This window comes from Tachysurus vachellii, chromosome 1, assembly GCF_030014155.1.
Source record: "Tachysurus vachellii isolate PV-2020 chromosome 1, HZAU_Pvac_v1, whole genome shotgun sequence".
Lineage (NCBI taxonomy): Eukaryota > Metazoa > Chordata > Actinopteri > Siluriformes > Bagridae > Tachysurus > Tachysurus vachellii.
Genome location: NC_083460.1, coordinates 15,526,123 through 15,540,203, shown reverse-complemented (window position 1 = coordinate 15,540,203; position 14,081 = coordinate 15,526,123). Strand labels below are relative to the sequence as shown.

The 14,081-nt window shown below is 42.0% G+C and overlaps 1 protein-coding gene across 3 annotated transcripts in view; it reads left to right on the top strand.

The window, feature by feature from the left end:
* Nucleotides 1–14,081, top strand: part of bbs9 (Bardet-Biedl syndrome 9) — a 102,871-nt gene that overhangs the window by 42,482 nt on the left and 46,308 nt on the right. For all 3 annotated transcript variants that reach the window (XM_060874218.1, XM_060874199.1, XM_060874208.1), the window contains one exon: nt 10,732–10,914. In XM_060874218.1, coding sequence (XP_060730201.1) covers nt 10,732–10,914 — 183 coding nt within the window. The remainder of the gene's footprint in view (nt 1–10,731; nt 10,915–14,081) is intronic.

The following is a 14,081-nucleotide window of genomic DNA, read 5'->3' as shown; positions in this document are numbered from 1 at the left end:
TCTCTTGATGTTACATTAGCCTCACAGCTAATAGCTCAACCTTTCACTCATGACTAACATTCAGTAGGCACATATGGTGCTCTGCTTACTATAAGCTTGGTGTGTTAGAACTCGTTTTTTTTTTTCTTTTTTCATGTGCCGTCATAAAACTGATTAGCACTTTGTGAGACCTGTGTGTGTTTGTGTGATTACAAAGTGATGGTCCTCTGAAAGAACTGTTTACTTCAGTGACACTCCCTCTCAATGAGCGGCTGTTTGCATTAGGGAGATTGTGATTAAACGTGCGGACGTGTCCTTTTAAAACTGTGTGGCTGTAGATTTCAGCAAAAAATTACAGGAACGGTTACAGTAATGTTAGCTTGCCATCGCATAGCAAAACTAGAGGAAAATTAACTTCCTCAGAACATCAGTGAGCTTTCAGACAAAAGCTTCTAGTCAAGTCAACTACAAAGGTTCAGCATTGAACACTTTATAGTGACTTCTTTGTAAGGATGTAATTACAGACTTGAAGGATTTTTCCAGACTGAAGTCTTGCGAAATTCAAACACTGTCATGTCTTCACCACTTTTTTTTTTTTTATTTAACCAAATAGGTTTCATATAAACAGCCCACTCTTGGGCTATTCACAGTTTTGGAAAGAAAAAAATGTTTTGACAGCTCTGAGTGTCTGTGTTTATGAGGTATTACACAATGTTGATCCGTGCTGAAAAAAATGACCCTCAGAAAGTTGGTTAACAGTCAGTGCTAAGTGTGATTAAAGTGTAATTTTAACTCAAATTAAGTTATTTTTTCTTTTTTTTAATTTATCAACATATTTCAAGAAAATGTTCGCATTTCTGATAATTTGATTGTTTACTTTTTGGCTTTACTTTATTGTCCAAATATGAGGACCTTAACATGCGCCTTATCAAACATGTTCTTTGTTGATTTCCAGCTTACAGGAATACAGGAATTTAAGTTTCAATTAAGCATATCCTGGAATAATGACTGTAGCAAAAGCTACTCAAAAGTGTATGCCTCGTGTAATACAGTACACAGTAGGGGTGTGTGTGTGTGTGTGTGTGTGTGTGTGAGTGTGTGTGTTCCTCTTGCTCCATCATCCCTCTTCCCATCTCTTTTCCCAGTGCTTGTCCTGTGAATGGTGTGTGGGATAAGGCGACACTCTATACACAGTAAAATGTAATGTATACACACACCATCAGAAAAGGGACATATTGATGAGTTGGCAGAGTGATGTGCACTCTGTATGAATAATTCAACTCTTTTCATTTGCAAACAATCACACACACAAACACACACACACACACACACACAGATAGATAGATGCATTTGAAGGGCTACAATAAGGCTGAAAACTATCTCTGATGATTTTTTTTGTTTGGATTAATTTATAGTTTTGTTCTCATTACATTTCTTTCATTTTTATTTATACATTTGGATTTATTTTAGTGCATCTTCATGACGTCATACCTTGAATCTATTTTGACTCCTATATAATGTTGTAGAATCTGTAATCTCCATGGAGAATTCAAAATTGTTGAATAAATGTCTTCGCATTCACCATATCAACCATCTATATTGATGCGGAATGTATGTACCTCTGAACTGACCACTGGTCCCTGTGGAATTGCATAAGCTGGTGATAAGATAAATCATTTCGGAATAAAAGATGACTTAAAGACCCCACTGGAACTCTTAGATCCTGCAAAAGCTGGTTAAAATATACCTGATGTTTATTTTCAGCTGCTACTAAAGGCTTGATTAGCTCAACCAAGTGGGTTAGATGAGGGCTGGAACTGAACTGTTCATGAAGATAGGAGCAGAGCTTCACAGGATAAGTGGCCCCTTGAGAGTTTCAAAGAATTTGCTTGATTGCGCAATAACTGCTTACTAAAAAAAAACACACAGTAAGATTAAGTATTATTGCATTCTAAACACGTTTCGCAACAATAATATTTTAAAGAGCATATAGATCATAAAGAAAGCCCAAATCTGGAAATGAGGTATCGTTTCCCACTTTACCTTTAACTCATGAGGCGCTTCTATAGAGTGCAGAGGGGTCAGATGGAGAAAGATAAAGGCTTAGGGATGTGTTTGTTGTGGTTGCCATTGAAATTCGCTCTGCAGGAGGCAGAGGCCTCTACAGATTGCTTAGTACCATAACTGCAGAGCATGCATGTAGAAATAGCCTCTGTCAAAAACTGTCTTCTTTTTTGGCTTGGAACCATCCCTGAAGTTCATGTCACTCATGCATTTTTGATGAAACTCTTTCACCATACATTAGCAAGCTGTGGCTTGTGCTGTGCAGCCACTATGATGTTCTGCATGTTTGTGGATGGTTAAGATTTCACCTTCTCTCTTTCCACCCTTATATTTTATTCATGAAAGGATGTGGGTGATGGTCCTGTGCCATTTTGATCAGGTCTGCTTTTTATGAAGATGTTCTGGCTACTCTGATTCTGATTCATAGGCACACACACTTGCAAACACACGAGTCAGTATCCAGGCTTATGACCCAAGGAATGTTGGTTTAGTTTTGCTGTCAGCCACTAGCAAAAGAGCTTAGCGATCGTTACAAGATGGGTCAGAAGATTTAAAGCAAATAAGAAAAGTCTTAGAAACAACAGGGAGAATTTCAAGGAGGGGGGAATCCCCAGCCGTCTCTATTCCCACAAATATTTTGCCTTATATTGAAGCCTTAGAAAGACCTTGCCATGCTACCGCACAAGCCTGTTAGGTTCCGTTTGCCTCCCTGTAATTAGCAGCTGAAAGGTGTAAGAGACTGCAGTGTGAGTGACAGGCCTCGGCAAAGGCTCATAATAGAGGCCTCTCTCCTGACATGCTTGATTTATTTGGGCCAAATGGGGCACTAAACAGACCTAAACGGTTACTAAAAGCACCCAAACAAGGGGCAACACTGATCCTGCTGTCTCCTAGAGACCTGCCATTAATGTTTGATGGTCAGAGATTTGTGTGTGCTGGTGTGACGCCCAGTTTGAGAAGGAGGTCTGTCAACTAGTAGCTCTGTTTGTGTAGCACATGAATGGCTTGAGGGGAACCTGTCCCTTTAACCACTCAAAGCTCATCAAAAGCGATGCATGTGATACTCCTCAAAAGTTCCTATGCAGCTACGGTTGACATATACATCTAAGGGACTTTGACAGAGATAAATGACATTCAGAACCAAGCAGGAGCAAAACAGCTGTCCTGACCACATTCTGGATATATTGTTGTGTCACTTGTCACACTAGAAGAAAAGAGGTTAAAGAAGTACCACCCCTGAGCCAATCACATGAAGCCAAGAGTCTTTGTATATGAATCTGTCTGTGTTTACAATACTATACCATCTCTTATCTGTGCTACATTTTAGATCCTGTAAGCACACAAGCACAGCGATATCCTTGTGAGAGCTGTCCAGGTGTTTGCCCAAAGGGAGGCAAATTCAGTGGGGGGTTGAAGCCCAGGCATGCTGGCAGATCTTCTGTGTGAATCTCTTGGAAAACTTTACACTGACTAAAAAGTCTACAGCTGGCATCACAAAACGTTGCTGTGCGAGTACGTGAGAAGCAGCAGCAAAAAGCCGCATTTGGTTTCCCATCTATTCTTGTTGGGGTTTTTTTCTCTACCTATTAATGCCTGAGTAATGTAATATCTTGTCTCAGTTAGATGGATTTGGGAGCTACAATGGCTGACACTCCAGCGGGAGCACCCTGCTAAACCAGCCTATTTGTGGCCATGTTTCCATAGAATCGGGATCGTATTAAGATATGGAGCATGTCTTCTGCCTGCTGCTCTTTTGTACGTGACTCTAAGTCTCTAGCGGCATGCTAATAGGATTAACTATATTGTAATTAAAATGGCCCACACTCAAAACCTCACAGAAATGTTTTTTTTTCTTTCAGCCATCACCCCATTCCCTCTTTTGCATACTTCAGTGAGGTGTACTTGTTTTACTTTCTTTTTTCCTATTTTGGCACATGTTCAGTAAGACCAAATAGATTTTCTAACTCAGATGGTATCTGCTTGTTGTTGAGGTTCCACATGGTTCTGTTGTGGGACCTCTTGGGTAGTTGGAGTAGCAGTAGTGTTCAGTTTTGCTGCTAAGTAATAGATCTTGCCTGGAGACTTGCCTGGCAAACTGAGATTCATACTTTTACGTATTCTTGGTTTTGAGAATGAACAATAAACTGTCGGTAGGCTAATGTGATGTGTCGGTCATTTGTAAAGTCATCACCCTGAAATAACTTCAATCCAAATAAAGTCTCTCTGCCATACTAAACGTGACCCCCACCACCACCATCAAAATGTGACTTAATAGCTTGTGCTATCTTCTTCATGGAGAGATATGCTTTGTTTTAAGATGTACTTTGTTTCAAGACATAACTCAGCATGTTATTATGATCACCTGGAATTCTAGGATATGATGGAACAATGGCTAATTGGGACTTTGCGCTTGTCCAATTGCAGTTGCTTGTTGCAGATACGCTCTTGAGAACCAAATCGGCATATTTTACATTGATTGATTAAAATATCATTCCACAAGCAGATTTTGCAATGGACTGGCATCACACTGTATCATGACTCACTCCAGATCTCCTTTGACCATTTGGATTTGCATAAGCAGGAGTGGAACAATAGTGGAATCATCCTCATAGTCAACACTCATCCTAACTGAAGGTTAAACACACTCGTGTATGTGAACAGGTTTGTTTATGGAGAAGAGAGTTGAAAGCACACAGAGGATATATAGTCCTTGTTGAGAGCTGTGGTTTCACAGGGAAGTTCTTGTCATTAGATTTAAGACTGCATGCTTTGGCTGTTTGCATTTGTATCGAGGTGCTCCTGAAGTGGAAAACATAGTGATTTACATGTCTTTATGGCTGACCCGCATGAATAAGTGCGTATGTTCCAGTTCACCATGTGTACCTTTTGCAGGTTAGGGAAAGCTGGGAATGAGCAATTTTCCAGGGAGTGACCAAGGCTTTTTTAATGGTGGTATAAAATGTGTCAGATGAAAATACATTGGTAGAAAGTCAAGGGGGTTTTAATGGTGATCTCTAAAGGTCTCAGCTGTTACCTTACACTTAGAAAGGCAAGGAAAGAAAGTGTTGCACTCCTGAAAGATGACTTTCCCAAGCCGGTTTCTCTAAAGTCAACATGTCCTGCGCGTCCACCTTTTGCATTTCCACTGCCTAGATTAGCACAACAATGACAGATTTATGCGATTACACGTATTTGCTCTGTAATCAGAGGCCCAGCATGGCAAAGGCCAGGCTTTGACGGATATTTATCTTGTTTCTTTAAATTCTGAAGCTGCCTGTGTGTGTGTGTGTTTTCTTTCGTCTTCCTCGAGCAAAGCTGTTCAAAAGAGGCCATTGAGAGAAAAGCAAACAGGTACGGCTGAGCCAAACAGGATCATGCCCTGCAAAAATCGGTGGCCTACAGTCAGCCCACTGTCACCGTGCTTCCCAATTACCATTAGCATTCGCATCAGAGGGAGGATGGAGAGAGAGTAAGCGAGACAGTGAGACGAGTGTAGAGGAGATATTCAACACGCAGCACAATCACGCATACAGCAAGCACGCGCCAGCTTGTCGGCATCGCCTCAAAAGATTCCAGATGTGACCTCAGCTGCTGTTAAAGGTTAAACACACATAAACATACTTCTGTAGTTTGTGGCAGGTTCTTCATTTCCTTTACCAAAGATTCTCTTTCTCTTTTGGCACTGTTTCCTCAGTAGATTTTCCTGGACTTGTGTCCAGGTTTGTATCAAATCTGTCTGTTCTTGCCATCAGCAGTCAGCCATCTCCAGCAGCGTAGCCCATTCTCCTGTTGTCTTTGCCCTAACTGCCCACTCTGGAGAGCACTTTTTAAAGGCGCTCAGTGCTTTTAACATTAATTCGAGCCATTTAACCGCAGTCAAATGACTCTCTGTCTTTTCAGGCTTATTTTATATTAGTCATGTGGCAGGTTTTTCCCCAAGCTTTCCACTTTCCCAGCCTGAGTGCCGAGGCTGCCTGCCCGTCACACGTCCATTAGCGCTTTATGTCGCACATATATCCGCATATATTTGCCCCAATGAGAGTTAAACTACATGTCAGATCTGTTACGCGCCCCTGAAGAGCGGGCAGTTTAAGGGCCTCTCTGAGGGCAATGGAATGTCATGAGGGTCTGCTTTCAGGGAAGGGGGATGGCATAAGGGAGAAAATGGAGAGAGGGAAAAGAGATCGAAAGTGAATTAGGTGAATTAGGTTTTGCCTGAACTTAAAAGCTGTGGTGAGAAAAGGTCACATTTGGCCCTATAGACAGGGCGGTGCACTAGTGTCTTCTTTCAGATTGTGTGATTGTGTGTCCTTTGTATATAGAGATGCCACAGTTGCACACCTGGCAAGGTTTCCTTCTGTTTCTCACACACACACACACATGCACACACACACACACACACACACACACACTTGCTTTGACTTGTGATGCACTCAAAGATTGGACTAGGAAAAAACATAATAACTATTTGCTTCTTTAATGTTGTGTTGTCTGTTGTCTTAAGGACACAGCCAGACAGGAGAGTGTTATCTCCTGTAGATACACACTGTGGCGTCACAGCTGGGGTTTTGTCTTGTGTTCTTGTTTGTGTTTTTCTGATTTTGGTCGTGATTTGCTGTGTGTGTGTGTAGTTCTTTATGCACGGTCTTCGGTTGTAATGTTCTTGAAAGTAGTGACGTTAATAGTTTATTTGATTATTAATATATTACAGATTCCTGAGGGTTCTGTTGCCCGTCCAAATGGCATACAGTCAGCGTAAACTGTATTAGGAATGTTTGTTCACCTGTTTATTCATGTACTTATCCATTCAGCAGCAGGGCAGTGTATAAAATCATGTAGACATTCCTCAGTTAATTAAGTGAAGTGAAGTGAAGTGAAGTGAAAGTGACATACGGCTAAGTATGGTGACCCATACTCAGAATTCGTTCTCTGCATTTAACCCATCCAAAGTGCACACACACAGCAGTGAACACACACACCGTGAACACACACCCGGAGCAGTGGGCAGCCGTTTATGCTGCGGCGCCCGGGGGGTTCGGTGCCTTGCTCAAGGGCACCTCAGTTGTGACCGCCCCAAGACTCGAACCCACAACCTTAGGGTTAGGAGTCAAACTCTCTAACCATTAGGCCATGGCTTCCCATTCAAAGATGATTAAATGGTGAAATAAAACATGATCTCGGTCACTTTGATGGTTGTTGTTGTTGTACAACCATACTGAGCAGAAAAGCATCTCAGAACACACAGTACAGCAAAACCTGATCCCACATTGGGTTAGCCAGATAGCATAGACTCACCCATTATGGACAGGTAAGAATTGGGCAAAGCTTATCTTCAAGTTCTGTCTGGTGTCCCTGAGTACCCTAAAAAAAGCTTTTATTTTCCTACCATTTTTATGTACCATGATATGTTTTGTCACATCCCAAGCACCAAATGTAGATTGGCTACTATTCATTTAAAATGAGTGTAGTAATAGTACAATTGAGGATGGCTGGTTTTAGTGTGCGCAGTGTGAGCAGGGTCACTATGTGGAGGTGGCCTGGCTGCAGCATGGGAGGTGAGTTTGGGCTTGTGATTACAGAGCGGGAGCAAGCGTCTGCTAAAATGAGTAGAGAAAGCTGGCCTAATGAAAGGCCTCCTCTTTGCTTCTCAACGTCTAAATTTGGAAGTACAAATGAATGTACACAAACCTCCAGCAGCCTATATCTGCAGGTCTGAAGGCACACACGTTAAATTCTAGCGCAGTTCCAGTGATACGTGCGGTTCTATCAGAACACAGCATGGAAAGAAGCAGCCTGAGTTTTATTGCATTCATCATTTATATGGTTGATTTCTTTCTTTGTTTTTTCTTTAAAATATAAATATTCTTTAAACAGAATGTAACCAAACCTCTGCACTTCTGCACTTAAGTTTAAAAAAATATGTTCCCCTAATTAGCTAAAGCCAATTAAAAGTGAGGTTCAGAAGACCAATACATGGGTATGAATTAAATTCTGGGAGGATCAAGGATTAATCAGAAAATTGTCGTCTGTACTATTTTCAATGTTCAGGGAAAAAAAGATCAGATTTGCCACATGAAAATCCATGTTCACCTTGAGCCCCTGCTGTAGAGGGAACAGTGTCAGCCAGCCTCACAGGGGGACAGGAGGATTAGCAAGAATCACGGGAGAAAAAACAAAGAGCTCTGGCCTTATCAGTTTGTGTGGTTTGGAGCCTTCCGTGGCAGCCGATAAGCCGAGTTCAGGTTGCTCGTGTGGGTTGCCAGATGTTATCGCACGTGAGTCTTTCTCAAGCCTCCCTGACTCTGCGCTCCAAAGGTTCAGTTTATAAACAAGCATTGTCCGGGCCAAGCGACCGAGAGTTATCGAGCCGCGTACTATCTCCACACTGTGACCGAACACAAAAGCAGTTACTGTCTAGGATTATTTGTTGGTACGATGCTGATCTCTCTCGATGATTCTCTTTCCCTTTTTTTTCCCCCCACACACATTTCTTTTCTGAAATATATTTTGAACACACACATTTACCCTAACTGTTACTTCCTCGTATAAACAAAAGTGATCATTTAAAGGCATGTGATATTTCTCATCTCTGATTTTTTTTATGTGTACAGTATAAGGATCCAAAGACAAGCTACATCCTTGAAAAGGTTCTCTTGTTGGCGTTTGAGCTTGACACTGTACAATTCATATCCTGTATCTGCGATTCATCACGTCTGTCTCTACATCTGTTTTTATAGCCACCTATTTAGCTATCTAGCCGTCTGTCTAGAAATCGATCTAGACAGCATCTGTCTGTCCTCTTGTTTCAGTCTCTCTGAATCTGTTCTCTGAATCATTCCCTGATGTGTACACTGTGTAAAGTCAGTACGCAGTGAGTAGTATGGGGATCTCCCATAAAACCAGTACACAAAAGGCTTTCGACACATAGCGTCACATGGCATTTGTTCAGTATCAGTGAATTTCTATATATTCTTTTAGGTTACTATATTCCTTGTATGCTATACATGTTACCACACATATACACACACACACACACACACACACAGATACCCAAAACAGCATACCATCTCAAAGGTACCCTATTGTCCTGGTTCTTACTGTTTATAGTTAAAGCACTACAAATACCGAGCTTGTTTTTTGTCTGCATCCATTTCAGTGTTTTATAAAAAAAACTCCTCATTACGAATTTAATAATTCATGTTCCGCCATCAAACCTTAAAATGAACCTGCCTCGGTGCGCCTCAGGGAAAGTCCACCACAGACAGGTCCCACACCTCAGTATTCTTCTCTCTGTTCCTCCTCCCAAACATTCCAAAATCGTCGTAAGAGCGTTCTGCCAAACAACATAGCCTCGCATTTGGATGAGCAGCTTCGACTCGTCAAGGTGCAAGCAAGACCGCAAACCAAAAGCATCCCTCACCCAAAAGAAAAACAGCAAACGAATAAATAAGGGCTGTTTATTCCAGCTGGGGAGATATTTCTGCCTTGCAGCTTGTGGCTCCGTCCCTCAGGAATAATGGATTCGCTTGGCTCGTTCTCTGTACTGGTTACTGGTCATGGTTTGTTTTGGGTCATAAATGTTACATCGGAAATAGATGCTTATATTTAGGCTGTGTAATTTTTACAAAATGCGAGGGTAAGCTAGCGGCTGTGTGTGTGTGTGTGTGTGTGTGTGTGTGGACCACCATAGAACCAGGATGCTCCAGTCAAAACAGTCTGCCCAAAAGGCTAATTATATTTAAAACGTTTTAACAACTCAGAATCAGCTAATGTGCCATTAGTTTTCACATCAAAACATCAACATCAAAAACCTCAAGTTTTCCCACAAGTCTCAGACCCTCTGCCGAGCATGAACGCTTTAACCCGAGTGTTTCACTCTTCCTTTTACCGTATGAAACAGGATGCGAGGCTGCACTGTGTCTTCTAATCTTCTCTCCTGGACAGTCGGGCCTGGATCCAGTCCTTCACACCACACACACACACACACACACACACACACTTGCACGCACGCACACCGTCCTGGCTTAAATGTGCCTTTGTTCCTCCTCAGCTGGCATCAATCAGGCCCTTCGCTGGCCCTCACAAAAGCCCCTTCACCACGGCTCAGTTTGCCTTGGCACAACAGCCAGTTTTGTCACCACACACTCCTCTCCGTTAGCAGGCTTTGCTTTCAAAGTCGGCTTCCTGGTTTTTGTCCCTCTGAGACTCAGTGGTTCGCGAGCGATTAAACGTGAGTGAAAACTCCTAGGCGTACAGGTGACAGGTCACTTCAGCAGTGCTGAATCTGTGTGTATGTGTGTGTGTTTGTGTGTGTGTAAAAGGTATGTTGTATAAATAATGCCATTTCTCCAACAGAAGACAATTTCTGTATTTTTACTGCGCTGAACTGATTGGAAGGCTTTTATCATAAAGTGTGGGCTCTTTCTTTTTTTTTTCTCCTTCACTCTCAGCTCAGCAATCTTTCCTGTCAACACGGCTTCCGTTCCCCTCTGTGAAAGGAGTGCAAAACCCGCTGCATGTAAGGTTAAATCCAGTGCCTGCACCTTCCGTTACCTCCCACAGGAGTCTCCAGTTCAAGCCTGGAATGAAGCTTTTGGACATTTATGATGTTAAGCTGATGAAGTCAACATGAATGGAGATGTAGTGACTCAGATTTCTCTCTCTCTCTTTCTCTTTTCTTTTTGTCAGGTGATAGCGTTGGCAGATGCTGCGGAGGAGAATCGAGCTTGTTTGGTGCAGGCCTTCTCCAGGTTACGCAGCGCCACGCATCTTCTCATCCTTCTGGTCTCTCTTTGGCAAGGACTCGGCATCGATCAGATCGCTATACTGGAGGCGACGCTACTGCCGCTGCTGCAGGATACACCACAACTGGTGAGGACACACAAGCTGCATCTGAATTCAGCTTAAATGTGTAGCTTAAATATAGTCCAGACACACTACAGTACATCTGCCATGTTGGCACAATAACTGCAATTTTTTCCCTTCCAAAAACCTGAGCCGTTTTTTCATATTTAAGCCATTTACTTGGTTTTGATATATAAGTAAGCTTTAACCACAAGGAACAATGATTAATACCTATAATACTTACACATTACACTGCTCTCTGCGCCAGTCCTGTTGCATTATGGGATAGCACAGTGTGCATAGACTCCATACATCACAATCTCAGCAGGAGCAGCAGACCATCCGAGTATTTCTCACCTTGTCTAAGAATTAAGACATACTACTTTTTTGGGGAACTCCTTTTTGCCTACAATAAAATATATTAGTAGGGATATGCAGATGTAGCATCACACTTCACTGTACTTAAATATTTGTGTCCCCAATGTAAGGAATTAATATACACCAGCCAGGAATTCAGAATGGTATCTATCCAGTAAAGTAAATAAAACTTGTGTGAGAGCTTCTTGGGTTTAGGTTTATTGTGAAAGGTTGTTCGAGACAAAAAAAATAAATAAATAAATAAATTTATATATATATATATATATATATATATATATATATATATATATATATATATATATATATATATATATATATGCTAACGTTACTGCTAGCTATTGTGCATCTGTACTAAAAGAACAAGTACCTCCAAGTACCCTATTTCGGGCACTGCCCTTGACCTCGGAGGCCCCAAAGTGTAAATGCTGGGTGACGCTGCTAAAAGCCGACCAATTGTTTGTACTCTTTAGGAACAGCATCAGGGCTGTGTGTGGTGTGTGTGTGTGTGTGTGTGTGTTTGTGTGTGTGTGTGTGTGGTGTGTGTGACTGATTTGATCCATTCCATAAACAATCACATTGAAAGAAGCAGACCATTGTGTGTATGTATTTTCTGCTTTTATTGACTGTTGAGGAATAAAGCATTTAAATTGACTACGTGTAACTGAGGAATTTGCCATTAAGTGACATTTTAAAACAGAAGAAAATGATGAGGGTTTATTTCATACCTCAGTCAGAGTTGCAGTCCTGTATTGTCTGTTCTGGCGAACGGCAGAGGTCAGACCTAACATGAATTAAGAGCAACATGCATATAGAAAGACAGACAGACAGACAGGCAGACAAACAGGCAGGTAATTGGACCAATCAGATAAGTCAGACAGAATGACCAATAGACAGCAAGTTAGACAAGCATATGGATCAACAGACGGAGTGACCGATAGACAGACTAGCAGTCAGACAAACCAAGAGCGACAGACAGACAGATGGACAGGAAGACAAATAGGCCAATCAAGGCAGAGTGACAGGCAAAGAAGAACAGAAAACTTAACAGTGGCTTAATAACTAATAATTAAGAACTGGATTAGGGGTTTAGCTTAATAATAAAAATAAGAAAATTTGAAACAATAATAACTAAATTCCTAAGAAGACAGCTGTTCTTATGCTGCCTCGTAAATGAGAAAGCAAAATTGCTGAAGTCTTAGACAGTCCTCCTCTGGAAAGCCAAACGAAAGAGGTCCGTCTTCTTGTTAATTATATTATACTGTTTGACTGAATTAATGCGACTATTTTTGGTTTGTTTAATTTTCTAGAGGGCGCGTTCCAAGATCTGCTGCATCGCTCCTTTTCGGTTATCAATTAACTGACATTCTGTTCAGCAAACACACACTGCTCAGGGCTAATAGCAGCTACAGGCGTCACTGCAAAAGGCTGCAGAACGAAAGCTTCTTCCCTGGACAGGTGGCATGCACACACAAAAACACTGGAGCATTCCAGGGCTGTAATTTGCAGCAAAGCTATATAAGCCTACCTCTAAAGCAGTACAGTGTCCTCATTTGAATGGGTGTGCTACTTTTAGAGCAATTCCATATATACATACATGGCCTGCTATATTTATATACCACTCCTCTGTGCATGCCACATGTGTGAACTAATGCAGGCAATGACAATTACCGCCAATTACAGCCAATTACTGGGGAATCCTTTTTATAACGCAAACCACACAACAAACAACAAGGTAGCGCCGTCCTTTCCTTCGCTATTTCTGGTTGCTTGCCGGACACGCTTTATTGTCAACGACAAGAGGAAGGGAATAGCGAGCAAGCTGTAAAAAAAGTTACAGATCAAAACCAAACACGCTGCTTGAAAAAGAAAACGAGTTTATGGATAGCCGCAGTGTCGGTTAGTGGAGTGTAAACATAGTAGTTTAGATGGTGACAGAGGCAAGGTATATACAAGAGAAAGTTTGGTTTCTATAGTTACCACTTATGCTTTGTATGTGTGTGTGAGAGAGAGAGAGAGAGAGAGAGAGAGAGAGAGGGAGCAAGTGAATGAGTCATGGAACAGACCCAGATAGAATCAGTAAACCAAGCCAGCCACTCACTAATGACACGTATCATGAGCTTTCTCTCTCGCTCCCTCTCATTTCCTGGTCCACCTTCATGTTCTTAACTCAAGCAAATCGTATCGGCCGTATGTATGTCAGGTCAGCACACACACTAAGACACACACACACTTTCCCCATCGCCCACCCGGAGCCACGGTCACCGTGTTCATTTTTAGACCCTCTTATCTTCCAAAGCAAATAATCCCGAGTAAGCCACCGCCACTGGAATTCCAGCAATGCACTCGGGCATGAGGAAGGCACTCAGGTTTTACTCACCTGTGACCAACTTACCTGAGAACCTAACCTCCCAGAAACACACATGCATTGCACACAACGTTTGTGGAAAAACGTTGTACAGATTAAATCATGGAGGTTTTCTACATTTTCTGGGTTCAGAAAAACTCACTCTCAGTGAGATGGTAGCGAAAACTCATCTCGTACTCTTGTCTCTTTTTCTCGCTCTCTCACTCTTTCTCTCTCTTCCCTTCCCTCTGGCTGTAAATGGCTCTCCCCTGTCATCATCATTACAGGACTGATTACCTGTCATTAGGGTTCATTAAGGGCTATCTGGATGGCGGCAGGGGACAGTGCAGCCCTGCCCTGCCTGTCAACACTTGGGTTCATCCGCCATCTCTTGGGGAGTCTTGGACACACACACACACCGACACACACACACACATTCATTCATGCATAAGGCTTTTCGTCCAGCCTGTCC